Source organism: Mesoplodon mirus (genome assembly GCF_964341445.2).
Source record: "Mesoplodon mirus genome assembly, chromosome: 11".
NCBI classification, from domain to species: Eukaryota; Metazoa; Chordata; class Mammalia; order Artiodactyla; family Ziphiidae; genus Mesoplodon; species Mesoplodon mirus.
Window position 1 is genome coordinate 97,246,177 of NC_138987.1, and position 19,063 is coordinate 97,265,239.

The 19,063-nt window shown below is 50.0% G+C and overlaps 1 protein-coding gene across 6 annotated transcripts in view; it reads left to right on the plus strand.

Annotated features, from left to right (window-relative positions):
- Positions 1 to 17,734, plus strand: part of VWF (von Willebrand factor) — a 195,967-nt gene extending 178,233 nt beyond the window's left edge. For all 6 annotated transcript variants that reach the window (XM_082636932.1, XM_082636933.1, XM_082636931.1 and 3 more), the window contains 9 exons: positions 1,677 to 1,787; positions 4,061 to 4,241; positions 5,169 to 5,209; positions 5,691 to 5,807; positions 9,685 to 9,783; positions 10,470 to 10,598; positions 11,151 to 11,190; positions 16,827 to 16,924; positions 17,431 to 17,734. In XM_082636932.1, coding sequence (XP_082493058.1) covers positions 1,677 to 1,787; positions 4,061 to 4,241; positions 5,169 to 5,209; positions 5,691 to 5,807; positions 9,685 to 9,783; positions 10,470 to 10,598; positions 11,151 to 11,190; positions 16,827 to 16,924; positions 17,431 to 17,619 — 1,005 coding nt within the window. In that variant the 3' untranslated portion in view covers positions 17,620 to 17,734. The remainder of the gene's footprint in view (positions 1 to 1,676; positions 1,788 to 4,060; positions 4,242 to 5,168; positions 5,210 to 5,690; positions 5,808 to 9,684; positions 9,784 to 10,469; positions 10,599 to 11,150; positions 11,191 to 16,826; positions 16,925 to 17,430) is intronic.
- Positions 17,735 to 19,063: the final 1,329 nt, after the last annotated feature.

Here is a 19,063-nt window from a genome sequence, read left to right on the forward strand (position 1 = left end):
AGGCTCACTTACCTGAATTCATTTGCTGTCTAGGCTGTGACAAAAAAAAAAAAAAAAAAGAACACTACCACCATCACCCTCTGATTCTTCCTTTATAAGCCACTGTCTGCAGAAATACGCTTTCCCCTACCATCTCCATAATTAATCCTCTGCGCGTCACATCAGAAACGTGATGTAAGATAAGCAAAGGGCATTGCTGGTGTCCCAAAGAATTTCATAGGTGTACTGTGGCCTTGCTTCCACGTTGACAGCGAGAGGAATTCCTGCTCTTTTGTATAAACCTCAGAGGAGTTTTTCTTTGAAGGCTTATAACCCTTAGACCCCAGAGTCAGACTAAACTGTAGCTTCAGGAACTGTGTTCTGAGCAACTAAATGCAATCCATTATGGTTTTTTTTTTTTTTGCGGTACGCGGGCCTCTCACTGTTGTGGCCTCTCCCGTTGCGGAGCACAGGCTCCGGACGCGCAGGCTCAGCGGCCGTGGCTCACGGGCCCAGTCGCTCCGCGGCATGTGGGATCCTCCCGGACCGGGGCACGAACCCGTGTTCCCTGCATCGGCAGGCGGACTCGCAACCACTGCGCCACCAGGGAAGCCCTATCATCCTAATTTGTTGGCGCCTCCAAAGCGCCTAGTACGTCATAGGTGCACGATAACTAACTGGATCTCAGCTGATCAAGGACTGGGGACAGTTCACTGGGCACTGCTGTGATGCAGGTCGGGGTGTAGGTAGGTCCCATGGAGATGCTGCAAAGTTGAGCCAGGTCTCTGGGGTCCTCGTGCTCCCCCGGGAGAGGCACTGCCGGGGATGATACTGAGTGCTGAGTGCATCCTCTGACCGGGCCCCGCTTGTGAGTGCTCTTGGGAAGCAGAGCGGGTGTGGTACCCACCCCCATCCCGAACGGCTGCGGCTGCAGTTTGTCCTTCTCTCCGAGATGCTGCACAGGCCCGGGTTCTTGCCCCTCGGCCCCTGGGACAGCCTCACACGTCATTGTTTTGTCTGTTCTTTGTACATCGCTTCACAGTTTTCACTGGAGGGTTTCAATCCAAGTTCCCAATGCTTTGCCCAGGTTGGAGGACCTCCAAGAGGAGGGACAGGCTGGCAGACTTCAGACGTGCAGGATGCTGGCCTCCCTGGCAGGCTTTCTGGGGAAAGTGGGTCTCATCTCACTGTGCCCCCTAAACTACTAGGTAAATGTCAAGTGACTACCTGGGGAAGCCCAGCTCTGCACATCACTGAGAGGTCCTGGGGTCAAGGCACTCATGTTGTGCAGGTAATTAGCCCTGTTAGGGCAGAGCTGGGACTCCAGGCTTCTGGAATGTTCTCCCCCAGTCAGTGAGGGACCCTAGATTTGGGCTGTGATAAACATCAGGGCAGCTGGCTGCTTCTGAGTGAACTCTGAGCATCTTTAATACTCCCATGGACTGGCTCTTCTTAAGTGGAAGTTTGCAGAGGGCAGGGTTGTGTCTCTTTGGCTGGTGTAAGACCCATAGTGACTCAGTGGGTGATGCTTCCTGACCACTTAGCATGATCAAGGGGCTGGTGGAGGGCAGAGATGAAAACAGCCAGTCCAGCTGTCCCTCTGCAAGCCCCAGGGGTCCGTACACCTGCTGAGTGGACCAGAACACCTGTCTTTGCTGCGGGCCTGTCCTGACGCTCCACCCTTTTTGTGTTTTCAGGGCTTCACTTACGTTCTCCATGAAGGCGAGTGCTGTGGAACGTGCCTGCCATCTGCCTGCGAGGTGGTGACTGGCTCCCCTCGGGGAGACTCCCAGTCCTACTGGAAGAATGTAGGTCTGGGCCAGGGTGGGTAGGAAGGAGGGTGGGGGCCTCACCAGCCTGGTCGTCCATCCGGGGTCCGGTGCTGCCCTTGGTTTTGTCCGTAAAGTAGAAGCTCATTCCCTGCCTTTTGCTTTCCCCACAGAGAGTTTAATGCAGCTGTTGGTTTATCCAGATGTCAGCCAGGATTACCTTGCTCCCGGGGAACTAGTTAAAGTTGCCCCAGACTTCCCATTTTGTGGATTTTGGGAGAAGCCCAGTTCTCTCCCTGTGAACGCCTGAGGGTGGGGGTCATGTTCTCCTGTTTAACCTGTGAAGCTGAGGACCTGCTTCCCCTGATGGGTGGTGCAGGGCTGTGTCGTGGGCCTGGCACCCTGCCACACCACATAGGCGGCAAATACTGCTCATGCCACACTGGCCCAGGCGGCGTCCTCTGACCCTTTCACTGGTTCCTGTTGGAGAAATATGTAACCCAGAGAAGCAAACTACATTTCTGTTCCCAGGGCCCCTGAGCCCCCTTCTGAAGCTCTGGCTGTAGCCCCTGAGCGTGTTGGCAGCCCCCATCTCCCCATCCGTGTCTTCTCCTGCCCAGCCCCCCACCCCCAGATCCCCTCCCCCGAAACAGAGCAGGGTAGCTTCTCCTTCGTGGCCCAGAGGCTCTCACTTTGACTCTGGATGCTCATAAAGCCATTTTCTGAAGCACAGAGGATCCCTCCCCGGGAGTCAGTCTTAGCCCACATGCTAGGATGCTAACCGTCCTTTTACTCTGATGGATAAGGAGGAAGTGGAGGGGTGCTGAGCCCTGGAATCCTCAGGACGTGGATGCTGGGAGGGGGTGAGGTGCACCTAGGGACCTTCCCCTTCTCAGTCCTCCAGTGAGATCAAAACACACTCTGTGTAGAAGGAGGGCAAAGCGTTACCTGTGCCCCGAACGTGCTCAGCTCCTACCCCGGCCCACCAGTCTCCTCCTCCTTGGTGGTGACAGACTGAGTTTCCCACAGGCATTCCCACCTCCCTCTTCTAATTCTGGTTACCTGTGGATTTCCCTGCTGTGTCCCTCCTCTCCACGCTTTAAACCTCTTTGCTCCCCATCCCATCCTGGGATCAGGCTGGCTTTGCACCTCCTCCCCAGGGCCAGAGGCTACTCCATCCTGGTTGAATCTGACAGCTGGTCCCTTTGAGGCTCAGCATCCTCCTCACCGCTCCACCCTCCCGCCTCTGGTCTCTCATCTGCCTCCAGGGCTCCCCCAGCCCTGACCCCCATCAGTGTTCACAAAAGAGTTTCCTTTCCCAATTCAAGTCTCCATCTTACCTATAAGACGTGCAGGTCGGCAGTGGCTCTGGGGGGACCAGCAGGTGTGGGTAGGGACAGGTCCTCTTGATGTGCCCAGAGCTTGGTGGGTAAATGATCGGAGTGGGGTGTGGCCCGCAGCGGGAAGGTTTGGTCAGGGTGAGTCAGAAGGGGGGTCAAGAGAGAGGCTGCGGTGTGTGGCACTTTCTGCTTCTCTTCTGGAAAGAGAAGAAAGGGAACAGGGGCCAAGAGACGTCGCTGGGCCTGGAGTGTGCAGGCCGGGTGCCCCCGCTTGCGTGTCTGGGAGCTGGATCACACAGACCGTGCTCACGGTCACGTGTTGTCCAGGCAGAACCTCCGCAGGGACTTTCTGAACCATGTTCTGGACACTCAGTGGTCCTTGACTGTGGTGCCCTTGGGGACAGGCCACCTGTGTGCAGCCTGGAAGCTCAGGGCAGATTGCAGGGCTGAGGGTCAGACGCCAGCATCCCCGGCTCTTACCTGGGACAGGCCACCCATGTGCAGCCTGGAAGCTCAGGACAGATTTCAGAGCCGAGGGTCAGGCGCCAGCATCCCCAGCTCTTACCGGCTCCCTGTACCAGAGGGAAGCAGCACGAGGCTGGGTGCTGGGCTGAGTTTCCCTCCACATCTCCCCTCCACTGTCTCCCCATGCAGCCATTCCTGGACACTCAGCTCCCAGCCGAGCCAAGGGTGGAGGGAGCATCCTTACGTATCCCCAGGTGCTTCCTCCGGTGGCTCAAGACTGTCTTGGGAGCACACGGGGCTCTGAGCTAGGATCTTGGTCAGGGTGACTCTGACCCAGACTCACTGAAGGACCCGGATGAGCTGTCCCTCCCTCTATGGGTCTCACCCTGTGGGCAGGGCTTAGCCGTTGAGCCGGGCTCACCTCCAGGACCCACACCAGCTCCTGAGGGGGCTGCCCACTCCCAGCGGACCTTGGCCCCCTGACCAACTCGGGTGCTCCGACCACAGGTTGGCTCTCACTGGGCCTCGCCCGAGGACCCCTGCCTCATCTACGAGTGTGTCCGAGTCAAGGAGGAGGTCTTCGTGCAACAGAGGAATGTCTCCTGCCCCCAACTGAACGTCCCCACCTGCCCCTCGGGCTTCCAGCTGAGCTGTCAGACCTCGGGCTGTTGCCCTACCTGTCACTGCGGTAAGATGTGCCACCAAGCCCGCCTTCAAGCCTCTCTTTCCTCTAAGGCTCCGGAATCCTTGCCTTTTGAGCAGCTCAGGGAAATGGGGAGGATCACATCTTTCCATCCGTTGCTAACACTTTGGGGAGAAAGCAAATAAGATGAGGGAAATGGGACAATTTCCTGAAGGTCGTCACTGTGTCAGTGCTGGTTTTATACCTTGTCTCATGTCATCCTTATGACAATCCCATGAGGTGGGTACCATTATACCTCCCTTTGCTCTTGTGAGTTAGTGAGTGGTAGAACTGGGCTTGGACCCAGGCTTCTCTAATTCTAGAGACTCCTCAATCATTCGGCTGGAAAAGGTATTCCGACTGCCCATCCCCTAACCCCACCAACCAACCAACCAACCAACCAAATAAACAAACCAATCAACCAACCAACCAGTCAGCCAAGTAACCAACAAACCACACAATCAACCAACCAACCAAATAAACAAACAAACCCACCAACCAACCAACCAGCCAAACAACCAAGAGCAGTAGCAACAGCAAACAACTCTCACCACCACCTGTCCTGAATTCTCTGTGTGATTTTATCTTGGGACAAAGTTTCCAGAGTAGAATTTCTTTCTTTGACAAGCCCAAACACTCTCCCACTCACCCCTTGGGAGTGAATCACTTAAACAAGTGCCCTCCCCTCGAGGACTCCAGGGACCTTCTCCCTGTGGGCTGGATGGTGGGGAGCAGGCAGCTGCCCCTCCTCAGCGGGCCTGGGGTCACTGTGGCCACATGGGCTCTGGCAGGAGGACCCACAGCGCCTGGCGTTGGGTGGGGAGAGGGACCGGCAGGGGGAGTGGGGAGGCCCGGCCTGGGAGGAGCAGCCGGGTCGTGGGCCTTCACCAGCTGTGCTCTGCACACTCATGCCCTGTGCCTGTCTCTCCCCAGAGCCTGTGCAGGCCTGTGTGCTCAACGGCACCATCATTGGGGTGAGCTGCTGCCTTCTCCTCCAGGGCGCCTGGGGGGCAGGGATGGGGTGCTGTGGGAAGGGTGTCCTTCTAAAGTACAAGTGAAAGGAGCCAGGGGGGCCTGCCCCACCCACACTTTCCTTTCCTCCAGGGCTTCCCAGGCATCCTGGAGTGGAACCCCTACCTCTCCAGGGCCTGGGCCCCGCCTTCTAGCGCTCACATCCCGGCCCCAGGCACGCGAGCGTTTCTTCTGTGCACGCTTCCATCTGCCCCTCTCCCTGTCTGCCGGGAAAGCCCTGACTCTTACCATGCCATCCTTGAGGTGGGGGGTGGGGACGGGAGGGAGCAGACCTCTCGGGACAGGAGGAGAAGCAGGGTGATGGATCCTGGCAGCTTTGGCTGGGCCCCCATGCCTAAGGCAGACGGCTCACGGGACTGAGGGCAGTGGAGGGTCGGGGGGTCCGGGTGCCAGGAGGCCTGACCCTGGTCCCTTTGGTTCCAGCCCGGGAGGAGTCTGATGGTTGACCTGTGTACCACCTGCCTCTGCACCGTCCAGATGGGGGTCATCTCCGGATTCAAGCTGGAGTGCAGGCAGACCACCTGCGAGGACTGCCCACTGGTGAGAGAGGCTCATGGGGGCCTGGGTGTGGACTGGGTACTTGTGGGACCCAAGCAATGGGACCTCACCGGGCTCTTTAAATAAAAGCTTCCGTGATTTTCTGATTATGGACATATTTGACAACGGTAAGGAAGAGAATAAAAGTCACCTACCCAAATTGCATTTCTCAGATATAATTATAATTTAGTTTTGGAAATTTAAACATTTTCTTCCTGTATTTGCAAGGCTTATGATACCATATTTACAGTTCTGTATTCTTTTTAAGCAACATACTACTGTTCTTTGAAAACATTAAAAATTAGTCAACAAAAATTCATCAGTTACTAGTTAGTCCACAATTATTTATCAGACACATGCTATGTGCAGGGTTTTATGCAACATTCTTTGCAACATATACTTTTATTATTGGACATTGCATTTTAATAGTTCACAACATATACTTTTATTATTATTTATTTTATTATATTATTATGCAACATATACTTTTATTATTGGACATTGCGTTTTCATAGTTCACCCTGCCAGGTCACGATGACTGAGTTTGCTCAGAACACCTCTGAGGGTGGGTTCTGGGAAGCGGAATCGTCACTTCTAGGTGGGTAGAGGAAAGCATGCACTTCACTATTCTTATCGTGACTCAGCCCCACCTCGCAGAGCTGCACCCAACGCTCAGGAGGACGCCTTGGTTTCCTCTGCAAACTGCCTTCTGCATTTGGGGCTCCTGCTGTCCTAGAAAATATGGTTGGTCAGATGAGTTTCTTGTGAGCTAGATGCACGGGATATCGTCATTGCTCTTTCGATGGTGGGGCAGCGGGCGGGTTCTGGGCGGGGTCGGGGAGGGGCGATGCGGGGGTTAGGGACAAGGTTAGGACAAGCTGCTGGCGCAGTCAGCGCTCTTGAGGTCGGGAAGTGTTCTGCACCTGTGCCCTTCATGGCACCTGGCACCGTGTGATGCTCCAAGTAGGGGCTTAATAGCATATTTACAAGGGGAGTGAAGGGGTCCGTAGGAGACACAGCTACTTCTGATAGAATGGCTCAAGGAGAACATTCCCGCCTCAATTAGAAAGAAGCCAGCGAAGTATGCCTTTTTGATTTTTTAAATTTAAAATCCCAGTTGTTTTCGGGTTTCGGATGCAGGTGTGTGTGTGTGTGTGTGTGTGTGTGTGTGATAACTCCCCTAGATACATCTGGGCTTGAATATGGGCTGGAATGATGCTGTCTGGAGTCTTTGGCATCGCTTTAGTTGGATGTCCATGGAAGTACAGTGGATGCAGGAAGCGGTCCACACTAAGCTGTCCTGTAGGAGAGGCGGGGACGAGCCCACTAACTCTCTACCTGCGCCCTCTGGTGGCCAGAGGGGGGCATGGCCACTTCCTCTGCGTCCATAGAAATCCAGCTTTAGAATCCAGTCTAGACTTAGGTTTCTAAATATGTTTAAATTCACGGCCCCTTTTGATCTGTGTACTCCTCCTCCTCGCCTCCAAAATTCCGCTGTCTCCCCAGGGATCTCCTCCCTCTTGAGATCCCTGAGATTAGCCCTGCTGTGTATCTCTCAGCCTTCGCTGACCTCTGCCTCAGATGCCCCCATTCTAGCTCAGCTTACCTGGTCTTGTCACGTTCCTCTGCCATGAAGGGCCTCCGTGTGGCCTCCTGCAGGTGGGGAGCTGTGGTGGGTCAAGTTTAGGTCGGTCTGTGTCTGTTTGAACTGCCGACGTCAGATGGAACTGTTAGCATCCTCAGAGACATGGGTCCTCTCTCTCCTTCAGGGGAGACGATGCTTATACCTAAAAGGAGCCCAGAAGCCGGTTTGTGCTGCTGGGTGGTAGAGACAAAGGAAGGCTTGAGGAAGAGAGGTGACACTGACCAGGAGCATTGAGAAGGCCTCCCAGAGGAGCATGGCCATGGGCTGATCTTGAGCAATGACCCCCCAGGAGGGGGCACAGGGACAGACTGGCATTTAAGCAAGAGTTAGAAAAGGGCAGCGGGGAGATAAGACTGGGGTCCTTGAGCAGCCGATGTAGTTTATGCAAAGGGCCGGGAGACACCTGTGAGGAGAGTTTGGGGGGCATCCCTGGACAGGGGGAGCAGGGCTAGTTGGCTGCTCAGACCTGAGTGAGTGAGCCTGTGGCTGGCTGGGCACCTGGCTGCTCCTGATTGGGTGCTCCGGCAAAAGTCTGGTCAGCGCTGCCCTCCGTGTCCATCTGGCAGCTGTGCGGTGCGTACCCCGTCAGCAGTGGCTGGAAGCCCAGCGGGGCTCAGACAAGCCCGTCACCAGCGCAGCTGTGTTCTTGCCTTGCGGGGTCTGTTCTCTCTGTTTCGTCCTTCCAGTGGTTTCTGCCGTGTTCCCTGTCCTCCCGTCGTTCTTCCCCGAGTCCCACAGCACCTCTGAAATCATCGCCCCTCCTCTCACCGTCCCCCCTCCTCCACTTTCTCCTGTCCTTTCTTCTCCCACAGCGCCTACCACCTTTCCCTGTTCTTGGCTTCACCGTGCCCTCTGCCTCTCTGGGGTGTGGAGTGTGCGTCCACCGCCCCATCCCTTCACTTTGTAGACCCCTCCTCCATTGGTCCCCCACCCCTCACTTCTCCTGTAAAGATTTTGGGCACGTTCTTCTCCTTGGGCCTGCTGAGTGGAGGGCATTTCCTAGTCTCTTCTAACACTCACTAAAAAATGCCCCAATCCATGCTCCCATTAAATCGTGCCTGATTTAAGCCTAATTTTATTTCCTCTTTTTGACTCACGTACATTCATGCTGTTTTTCCCATCTCTTTCTTCCTCTCCCATCCACCTCGGTCCACACCTGCCAGGAATTGTGCGTTTTTGAAAACACAGTTGAAGCTCACCGGAGAAACACTACCTGATGGCCTCAAATGTCAGCAGTGTCCTTCTCAGTGTGTGTGTGGCCTGGGCTTTCTCTCTGCGGCTTCCCTGATGAGTTCAGTGGACGCTCATAGACCCCTAACCTCCCCTGCTGGTTATGAGCTGTCAGTCGGAGTGCAGTGAGCAAGGGAGCAATGTGAGAGGACCAGGTCTTCTGTCCGGGGCTCCAAACTGACCTGCTAGAGATTCATAGTAGAAAAACCTCAGGACCCCAAGGAATGAATCTCTAAGTGGTCATTACTAAATGTAGCAAAATGAAAAAAAGAATGACACCATAGCTGGTTTTCACATAACTAAAGTTCTTCTTTTAAACACCCCTACCTTCACCCCATATAAGGAGCCAGCTTGTCCGTGTTCTGGGACCGAGCAAGCACGGGCACCTGTTACTTGTTCTCACTGCCCCTTGCTGCAGCAGGGACCCTAATAAAGCCTTGCCTGAAACAAACAAACAAACAAACAAAACCAAACTTTACTAGATTTAGTTCTTTTTTTTTTTTTCTGGCATGGTGGGGAGAATTAAAAGAGCTTTAATTTTAACGCAGTGATGAGACAGCTGATAATCACTTTTTGGTTTTGTTAACATGGTTTAAAATACTTTGCAGAATAAAAAGTTGGTTCCACTATGTTGTCTCCCAGATTGGGGGGGCGTTTTTGTGAAACGGTGAAATCCTTCTTCCGGGAAGCTGCTGGATTGGCAGGAATAGAGGTAGGAAGACAGTTACGACTGTGACAGAGTCCAGCAGTGGATGATGATTGCTTGGATCAGGTGATGACAGAGGACCCTGGCATGACGAGCTGTGGATGAGTTGAAGATGCAGTTTTTGGCAAGATCTGGTGATGAGTGGGGCAGAGGGGATAAGAAAAAGAGAGAAGACAAGGACGACCCCCAGATTTCTAGTTTGAGCAACTGCTTAATGAAACCATTTACCATTTGGCCCACTTACGATCGGGATCTTAGGGGGAGGTTTAAACTAAGGCTGCTTTTTCTCCTGGTTACAGGGTTACAAGGAAGAGAAGATACAGGGCCAGTGCTGCGGGAGATGCCTGCCTATGGCTTGCACCATTCAGCTACGAGGGGGACAGATCATGATGCTGAAGGTGTGTGTGGGCAACTTAAACTCAGGGGTCTCCCTATGACCACTGTCTGGTTTCCTATTTGGGGATATTTTCTTCAAGGAAGAGGGACTAAGTTTGGGTCAATATTGACTTCCTTCTGTACCTATTTCTGATTTTATAAGGGAAAGATGGATAACCTTTAGGAGGTACAGAATTCGCTCTTTGATTTGGTTATTTTGTCACTCTCTGTGACAAAAGTTGGTGTAGGGCCCCATGATTGGGAGTGAGTTGATCTCTAAGATTTTCTCCAGCCTTGATTGTCTCTGAGACTGGCCAGGCAATCAGGGTGACACAGACTCAGATCTATGAAAGCCAGAGTGGGCTGATGGGGCTGGCAGGTGGCACCTGGCTCACCTCTAGTTCAGCTATTGATTGGCCAGTTTCCCTTTGCTATGTCTTAATTCTTTAAGCTGTTAAGTGGTCAGTAGAGTGTAGGGATGCCCTACATTTATGCAGCCCTATTCCCAGTTCATAAGCTGTAAAACTGGACTCCACCTCCATTCTGGGTTCTGGGTGTGGAGGCTTTGCACACACTGCCTCCATCTTGTTCCAAGGTCCCCTACATTGTCTCAACAACTCCAAGGAGTCAAGGTCATGGCTTGAAGTGGCTTTGTACCCCAAACACCATCTTCAGATTTGCTCTGCCCACCTCCCCTCTTTCCTTTCAGCGTGACGAGACTCTCCAGGATGGCTGTGACAGTCACTTCTGCAGGGTCAACGAGAGAGGCGAGTTCATCTGGGAGAGGAGGGTCACGGGCTGCCCACCCTTCGATGGACACAAGTGTCTGGCCGAGGGGGTGAGTAGCTGGGGCTCAGGCCCTGCTTTCCTCTTGACTGTCTCCATCTTCAACTCTAAGAAGAGGGTTCTTCTGAACAGCGGTCCAGCTCTGCTGTTGGACATGTGATTCTCAGTGTCCAAGGAGAACCCTGCCCTAGTTTAAAAATCAACGAAATTACAAAATCAAAGCCCGATGGAGGGACAAAACTCTCTCAACTGTACCATGCTTTAAGAAAATACCTTCCCTTAAGGGAGACTGGATCTGTGATCCTTGAATGGGATGGTGCGAGATCAAACTGATTTCCAGCCTCCCCTGGGAATGATGAGCCTGGTGACTCAACTGGAAGAGAATTCACAATAATCACACACACAATAATCACAATAATCAGAATCATTTCAGCCTGGCCAGGTGGGGTGGTCAGTCTGCTCACATTTGTGATGGGAAAACCCATTCATATCTGGGGACTTAAGCTCAGGACTGTGAGTCCAGAGGCAGGACTTGGCCTGGAGTGACTGAAAGGGTCGGCTAGATACTATTTGTGCCTAATCTGGGACTTTGCTGTTTCCTTAGGGGAAAATCATGAAAATTCCAGGCACATGCTGTGACACATGTAAGTACCTTACCAATAGCTTGTCCCTTGAAATCCATCAGGACAAGTCCAGGGACTGTTCTTTGCAATGAACTTTCTTCTAGAAAGATATTGCAGTCACTGTGTTCAATTCCTCAGGGAACTCCCACCCCACCCTGTGTGTCCTTGGACTGCCCCCTGCTCAAGCCCCCTTTCAAGATGCCTGTAAAGCAGACTCTTCCTCCTTCCTTCCAAACTCCTGGCAATCACTAGCCTCTTACCTGCCTTTCCCCTTGCAGAGTCTTGGGTTGGTCATAGTCCTATCATGAGAGAATGTCTTCTCTCTGCCACCAGAACTCCTGAAGACAGGCACCTTGATTCACGATCTCGACAGAGCGGACATTCAATCTGCCTCTAATCTTTGGATGTCGTTCAGCTCTCCCAGAGAGAAAGGGAAGCCAGCAGCTGGCTGTGGGGCTGCAGAGAACACAGCCTTCTCGAGGATTTATGAGGCTGGTCTCAGTTTTATTAACCTCGTCTTCTTCACTCTCAGCTCCTCTTGACCTTGCATTGTGTTGTACTGGTTGGTCCCAATAGTTACGGCCGCAGCTTTGGAGACGGAGCTCAAGCCTGCCCATCAGACAGCATCTCACCACACGTTCTTGCATTCTTGTTTCCATGAGCACAAGTACCTTCCAGAATCCCAGTGTTAGTGCTGCATTCTCTGAATGTACAATTACTTGCCTGGACTAATATTCTTCGTCTTTTAGTTTAGATAGTTTTTGGGTTCACGGGCCCGTGTTCCCATGTTTATTTTTGGGTAGAGAAAGGAGTAAAAACACGAATATCTTCAGCGTTCAGTCATTCATTCTTTTCTTGATGGCTCGCTCTGACAGGCCCTGTAGTTGCTGTAACCAAGTTGCAGATTGTGGAAAACACACTCTGAAAGCGTCTTTTTCTATGGTTCTTGTCTGCGTGGTTGAAGAATGTGGTCAGGAAACCATCAGAGGACATGCATTCTCTCTAGGCGTGCTGCACATGGAATTGGGCCGAGGCTGTTATCTTCAAAACTAGCAGCGAGGCAGAAAGGGGCCTGTGTTGGTCTGTGCTTTCAAGAGGTGGGGACCTTCCATAAGGAAAAGAAGCCAGGCTCAGGGATTGAAATCTACAGCAAAAGAATATAGTGTGTTGGCCTCAATATGTTTTCCTTATTCACCCTCTTAATGTGGTTGGCAGGCTTTCACTTTAAAATGACATTATGTGGGAGTTGGGAGCCCAACTATTAGGTAGTTAAAGTTGATTTAGATTTGGAGCCATCCAGGAATGGAAAACTCCCAGTGTTTGGATGGGCAATAATGAGCTGGCATTAAATCTTAGATTATCAGTGGGCCAAGTAGAGGTTCAGATCTGAATGCTTTTAACCCCTGTATATAAGGAGACCCATGCAAGCGACCCAGAGATAGCTATACCCAAAGGGAAGATTCCATAAGGGCTCCTACGATCAGCTCCCACAGAGACAATGACATTTGCAGGGATGGATAGATACTAATTGTATTTATTAGCTACCTCATTGCCCATTAGCTTCTGGATATTGTTATAAGCGCAGGAGGATTGCTCTGATCATTATGGTTTTTATTTTATTTTATTTTATGTTTAACATCTTTATTGGAATACAGTTGCTTTACAATGTTGTGTTAGTTTCTGCTGTATAACAAAGTGAATCAGCTATATGAATACATATATCCCCATATCCCCTCCCTCTTGGGTCTCCCTCCCTCCCTCCCTATCCCACCCCTCTAGGTGGTCACAAAGCACCGAGCTGATCTCCCTGTGCCATGTGGCTGCTTCCCACTAGCTATCTATTTTACATTTGGTAGTGTATATATGTCCATGCCACTCTCTCACTTCATCCCAGGTTACCCTTCCCCCTCCCTGTGTCCTCAAGTCCATTCTCTACGTCTGCATCTTTATTCCTGTCCTGCCGCTATGTTCATCAGAACCTTTTTTCTTTTTTTTAGATTCTCTCTCTATATATGTGTGTTAGCATACAGTATTTGTTTTTCTATTTCTGACTTACTTCACTCTGTTTGACAGTCTCTAGATCCATCCACGTCTCTACAAATGACCCAATTTCGTTCCTTTTCATGGCTGAGTAATATTCCATTGTAGTTATGTACCACATCTTCTTTATCCATTCATCTGTCGATGGGCACTTAGGTTGCTTCCATGTCCTAGCTGTTGTAAATAGAGCTGCAATGAGCATTTTGGTACATGACTCTTTTTGAATTATGGTTTTCTCAGGGTATATGCCTAGTAGTGGGATTGCTGGGTCATATGGTAGTTCTATTTTTAGTTTTTTAAGGAACCTCCATACTGTTCTCCGTAGAGGCTGTATCAATTTACATTCCCACCAACAGTGCAGGAGGGTTCCCTTTTCTCCGCACCCTCTCCAGCATTTGTTGTTGTAGATTTTCTGATGATGCCCATTCTAAATGGTGTGAGGTGATACCTCATTGTAGTTTTGATTTTCATTTCTCTAATAATTAGTGATGTTGAGCAGCTTTTCATGTGCTTCTTGGCTGTCTGTATATCTTCTTTGGTGAAATGTCTGTTTAGGTCTTCTGCCCATTTTTGGATTGGGTTGTTTGTTTTTTTGATATTGAGCTGCATGAGCTGCTTGTAAATTTTGGAGATTAATCCTTTGTCAGTTGCTTCGTTTGCAAATATTTTCTCCCATTCTGAGAGTTGTCTTTTTGTCTTGTTTATGGTTTCCTTTGTTGTGCAAAAGCTTTTACATTTCATTAGGTCCCATTTATTTATTTTTGCTCTTATTTCCATTTCTCTAGGAGGTGGGTCAAAAAGGATCTTGCTGTGATTTGTCATAGAGTGTTCTGCCTATGTTTTCCTCTAAGAGTTTTATAGTGTCTGGCCTTACATTTAGGTGTTTAATCCATTTTGTGTTTATTTTTGTATATGGTGTTAGGAAGTGTACTAATTTCATTCTTTTACATGTAGCTGTCCAGTTTTCCCAGCACCACTTATTGAAGAGGCTGTCTTTTCTCCGTTGTATATTCTTGCCTCCTTTATCAAAGATAAGGTGACCATATGTGCATGGGTTTATCTCTGGGCTTTCCATTCTGTTTCATCGATCTATATTTCTGTTTTTGTGCCAGTACCATACTGTCTTGATTACTGTAGCTTTGTAGTATAGTCTGAAGTCCGGGAGCCTGATTCCTCCAACTCCGTTTTTCTTTCTCAAAATTGCTTTGGCTATTCAGGGTCTTTTGTGTTTCCATACAAATTGTGAAATTTTTTGTTCTAGTTCTGTGAAAAAGGCTATTGGTAGTTTGATAGGGATTGCATTGAATCTGTAGATTGCTTTGGGTAGTAGAGTCATTTTCACAATGTTGATTCTTCCAATCCAAGAACATGGTATATCTCTCCATCTGTTTGTATCATCTTTAATTTCTTTCATCAGTGTCTTATAGATTTCTGCACACAGGTCTTTTGTCTCCTTAGGTAGGTTTATTCCTAGGTATTTTATTCTTTTTGTTGCAATGGTAAATGGGAGTGTTTCCTTAATTTCTGTTTCAGATTTTTCGTCGTTAGTGTACAGGAATGCAAACCCTAGTGTGTAGGGTTTGTCATACATGGCCTTTATTATGCTGAGGTAGGTTCCCTCTATGCCTACTTTCTGGAGAGGTTTTATCATAATTGGGTGTTAAATTTTGTCGAAAGCTCTTTCTTCAACTATTGAGATTATCATATGGTTTTTATCCTTCAATTTGTTAATATGGTGCATCACATTGATTGATTTGAGTATATTGAAGAATCCTTGCATTCCTGGGATAAACCCCACTTGGTCATGGTGTATCATCCTTTTAATATGCTGTTGGATTCTGTTTGTTAGTATTTTGTTGAGGATTTTTACATCTATGTTCATCAGTGATATTGGCCTGATAGTAGTTTCCTTTTTTGTGATATCTTTGCCTGGTTTTGGTATCAGGGTGATGGTGGCCTCGTAGAATGAGTTTGGGAGTGTCCCTCCCTCTGCTATATTTTGGAAGAGTTTAAGAAGGATAGGTGTTAGCTCTTCTCTAAATGTTTGATAGAATTCGCCTGTGAAGCCATCTGGTCCTGGGCTTTTGTTTGTTGGAAGATTTTTAATCACAGTTTCAATTTCAGGGCTTGTGACTGGGCTGTTCATATTTTCTGTTTCTTCCTGGTTCAGTCTCGGAAGGTTGTGTTTTTCTAAGAAGTTGTCCATTTCTTTCAGGTTGTCCATCTTATTGGCGTATAGTTGCTTTTAGTAATCTCTTATGATCCTTTGTATTTCTGCACTGTCAGTTGTTACTTCTCCTTTTTCATTTCTAATTCTGTTGATTTGAGTTTTCTCCCTTTTTTTCTTGATGAGTCTGGCTAATAATTTATCAATTTTGTTTATCTTCTCAAAGAACCAGCTTTTAGTTTTATTGATTTTTGCTATTGTTTCCTTCATTTCTTTTTCATTTATTTCTGATCTGATTTTTTTTTTTTAATTTTTGACTGCGTGTGGTCTTCGTTGCTGCATGCGGGCTTTCTCTAGTTGTGGCAAGCGGGGGCTACTCTTCATTGCGGCGCGCAGGCTTCTCATTGCAGTGTCTTCTCTTGTTCCAGAGCACAGGCTCTAGGTGCACGGGCTTCAGTAGTTGTGGCGCATGGGTTTAGTTGCTCCATGGCATGTGGGATCTTCCCATACCAGGGCTTGAACCCGTGTCCCCTGCATTGGCAGGCAGATTCTTAACCACTCTGCCACCAGGGAAGCCCTCTGATCAGATTTTTATGATCTTTCCTTCAGCTAACTTTGGGGGGGTGGTTTTGTTCCTCTTTCTCTAATTGCTTTAGGTGTAAGGTTAGGTTGTTTATTTGAGATGTTTCTTGTTTCTTGAGGTAGGACTGTATTGTCATAAACTTCCCTCTTAGGACTGCTTTTGCTGCATCCCATAGGTTTTGGTTCATCGTGTTTTCATCGTCATTTGTTTCTAGGTATTTTTTGACTTCCTCTTTGGTTTCTTCAGTGATCTCTTGGTTATTTAGTAACGTATTATTTAGCCTCCATGTGTTTGTATTTTTTACAGTTTTTTTTTCCTGTAATTGATATCTAGTCTCATAGCATTGTGGTTGGAAAAGATACTTGATACGATTTCAATTTTCTTAAATTTACCAAGGCTTGATTTGTGACTCAAGATACGATCTATCCTGGAGAATGTTCCATGAGCACTTGAGAAGAAAGTGTATTCTGTTGTTTTTGGATGGAATGTCCTATAAATATTAATTAAGTCCATCTTGTTTAATGTGTCATTTAAAGCTTGTGTTTCCTTATTTGTTCATTATGGTTTTTAGAGTCTACAATTACATAAAAGTAAGTCCTATCCATTGACATCACCAAAGCACAGTGAATCTAGGCTCCTCCTGCAATTAAAATTGTGCCATTAAGTGAGTTAAACCCAGCGATAACTATATCTCTGAATATGAAGGGCCAGGAGAAGCTGAGGGGAACCAGGACCACTGACTTGCCCTCCCCATGGCTGGCTTTGGTGATCGGTTACTGTGAAATTGACCTATTTCCAGTAAATGAGGGAACTGGGCTGGAGAGTGTTGTATGGAAGAACAGGTCCCATCTCTCACCTGTCCTGTAGGTGAGGAGCCTGAGTGCAAGGACATCACTGCCAAGCTTCAGTACGTCAAAGTGGGAGACTGTATGTCTGAAGAGCAAGTGGACATTCACTACTGCCAGGTAAGGGGTCCTCGGCTGGGAGGGGCAAGTTCTTTGTTTGGACATGTCTCTTTAGTTACAGAGTCGAAGCATCTGGGAAATTCACAGGGGGGAGAAGTGAAAGGAACTGGGAGCTTTTAAAATTTTTTAAAAAGCCAATGTTTTATTGAAGTAAATGGGAACTTTTGACCCTAGAAGAAAAACACTGAGCAATGATTCAACACGTCCTTTGAAGAGAATGTAGAGTTACTTAATGGAAAATGGGAGCTATGTTTCCTGAAGATCAGTCACACAGGCATAGAAATTGCAGCTAGAGGGCTAGGGTGTGACAGTTCCATTAGGACAGGCCTTTCACACCTCCCAAGAGCTACTTTTACACATTGTTTGGCTGTCCTGTGTTTCTCCGGGCAAGGCCAGACCTTCTTGATTGGAGGAGGGCAGGTGGAGGAAGTGGGCTGCCCCAGAGCCCTCCCCACCCTGGCGCTCTCCACCGCCCGCAACGGCCGCCTCTCTCTGCCCCGCCGTAGGGAAGATGCACCAGCAAAGCCCTGTACTCCATCGACACAGAGGACGTGCAGGACCAGTGCGCCTGCTGCACGCCCACACGCACAGAGCCCATGCAGGTGCCCCTGCGCTGTGCCAACGGCTCCGTCACCCACCACGTGGTCCTCAACGCCATGCAGTGCAAGTGCTCCCCCAGGAAATGCCGCCAGTGAGGCGCGGCCCTGCCGCGGACACCCGTCACCACCCGCTTGGCAACCCCTGCTCGGCGCATGCACGCTCCGCTCCTGGGCTCCCCCGGGCCCACAATAAAGGCCAATCTGTCATCTTGCCAAAGGCTCATGCTTCATCTAGGCTGAGATGGCTCTTGTAGGCTGGGCTGGAGCTCTGAGGCTGGTGCTGAAGCGGGTGGGGGGTAGGGGAGCACAGGCTCCATCTGGAAACACTTGAGCCCCAGGGTCTGCGGGAGGCACGCCCACGTCCGGGAGAAAGTGGCATCTCAGCCTCCACAGGGAGGGAAGGGGAAAGTGAGCGCCAGGCCTCCTTGGAAACAGCCCGGTGGCTGAAGGAGAAGGGATTTGCTCTGGAACACCGGGGTCTCCAGTCTCTGAATCCAGGGGCTTCTGGGCAGAGCAGAGGGGGGCCCTAGAGCCAGGCTCCAGCCAGGCTCTGGCCAGTGTGGCTGACTTGATGGGGAAGGAGCCCCAGTGGGTGTGCAAGGGGTTCTCTGAGCCCTCGGCTGAGCCAGTGCCTGTGTCCCTCAGTGGCCCCCGTGGGAGGGTGAGAGGCTGGGGGCTGGGGGGCTGGAAACGTGGTGCTGGGCGTGTGTGGGAACGTGGTCCCTCGCGGCACAGGCGTGGCCGTGGCCGGGGACCCCCAGACTCGGGGGCGGCCCAGGTTCCACCCATGGCCTTCGCCGGACTGTGTGGCCTCAGCAAGCCCCTTAGCGGTTTTCAGACTTAGTTTCCTCAACTGGAACCAGGAGCGTCAGTCTCACTCACTCGGTTGGGAGGGTCAAATAAGCCAGAAAGTCCGGGAGTAACTGTGAATTGTTCTATAATAACGGAAAAAGTGACCAGAAGAAAAATGGGGAAATCAAGGTTCAAAGGGGAACCCTAAGTGTCCCTACTGTCAGTGGCAGAGCGCTGAGGATTTCCTGTGCTCTGAGGGGTGAGGGAGCTGAGTTCCTTCTGGGCTGGATGCTGGAGGCCAAGGCCTTGCCCACTCCAGGATCCTTTAGTGGACAGAAGAGGTGTAGGTAACGCCAGACCTCACCGGGTCCCTAAATCACTAACCACCGCTGTCACATTCAAGGAGAGATCATCCTTTCTTAGACTTTTATGAAAAAAGCTTACATGTATATGCTGGCAAGATGGCAGAGACTCTAGGTGGGGAGAGCACACCCATGAGAATAAAGCACCTGTCCTGGCTGTGAGACAGGAATTTGACCGAGGATTGACTTTCATGCCAGATCCTTCTAACCCAGGAGAGACTCAACTCATTGAACGTACTGGACGACGGAGCTGGAAAGGATTTAGACATTATCTCATCCACTGCCCTCTCCTGCCCCTTTGCAGAGGATGAAAGCAGCTCAGAGAACTTGAGTGACTTGCCGAAGGTCACACAGCTGCTGGGTGGCAGGGTCAGGTTCAGAACCCA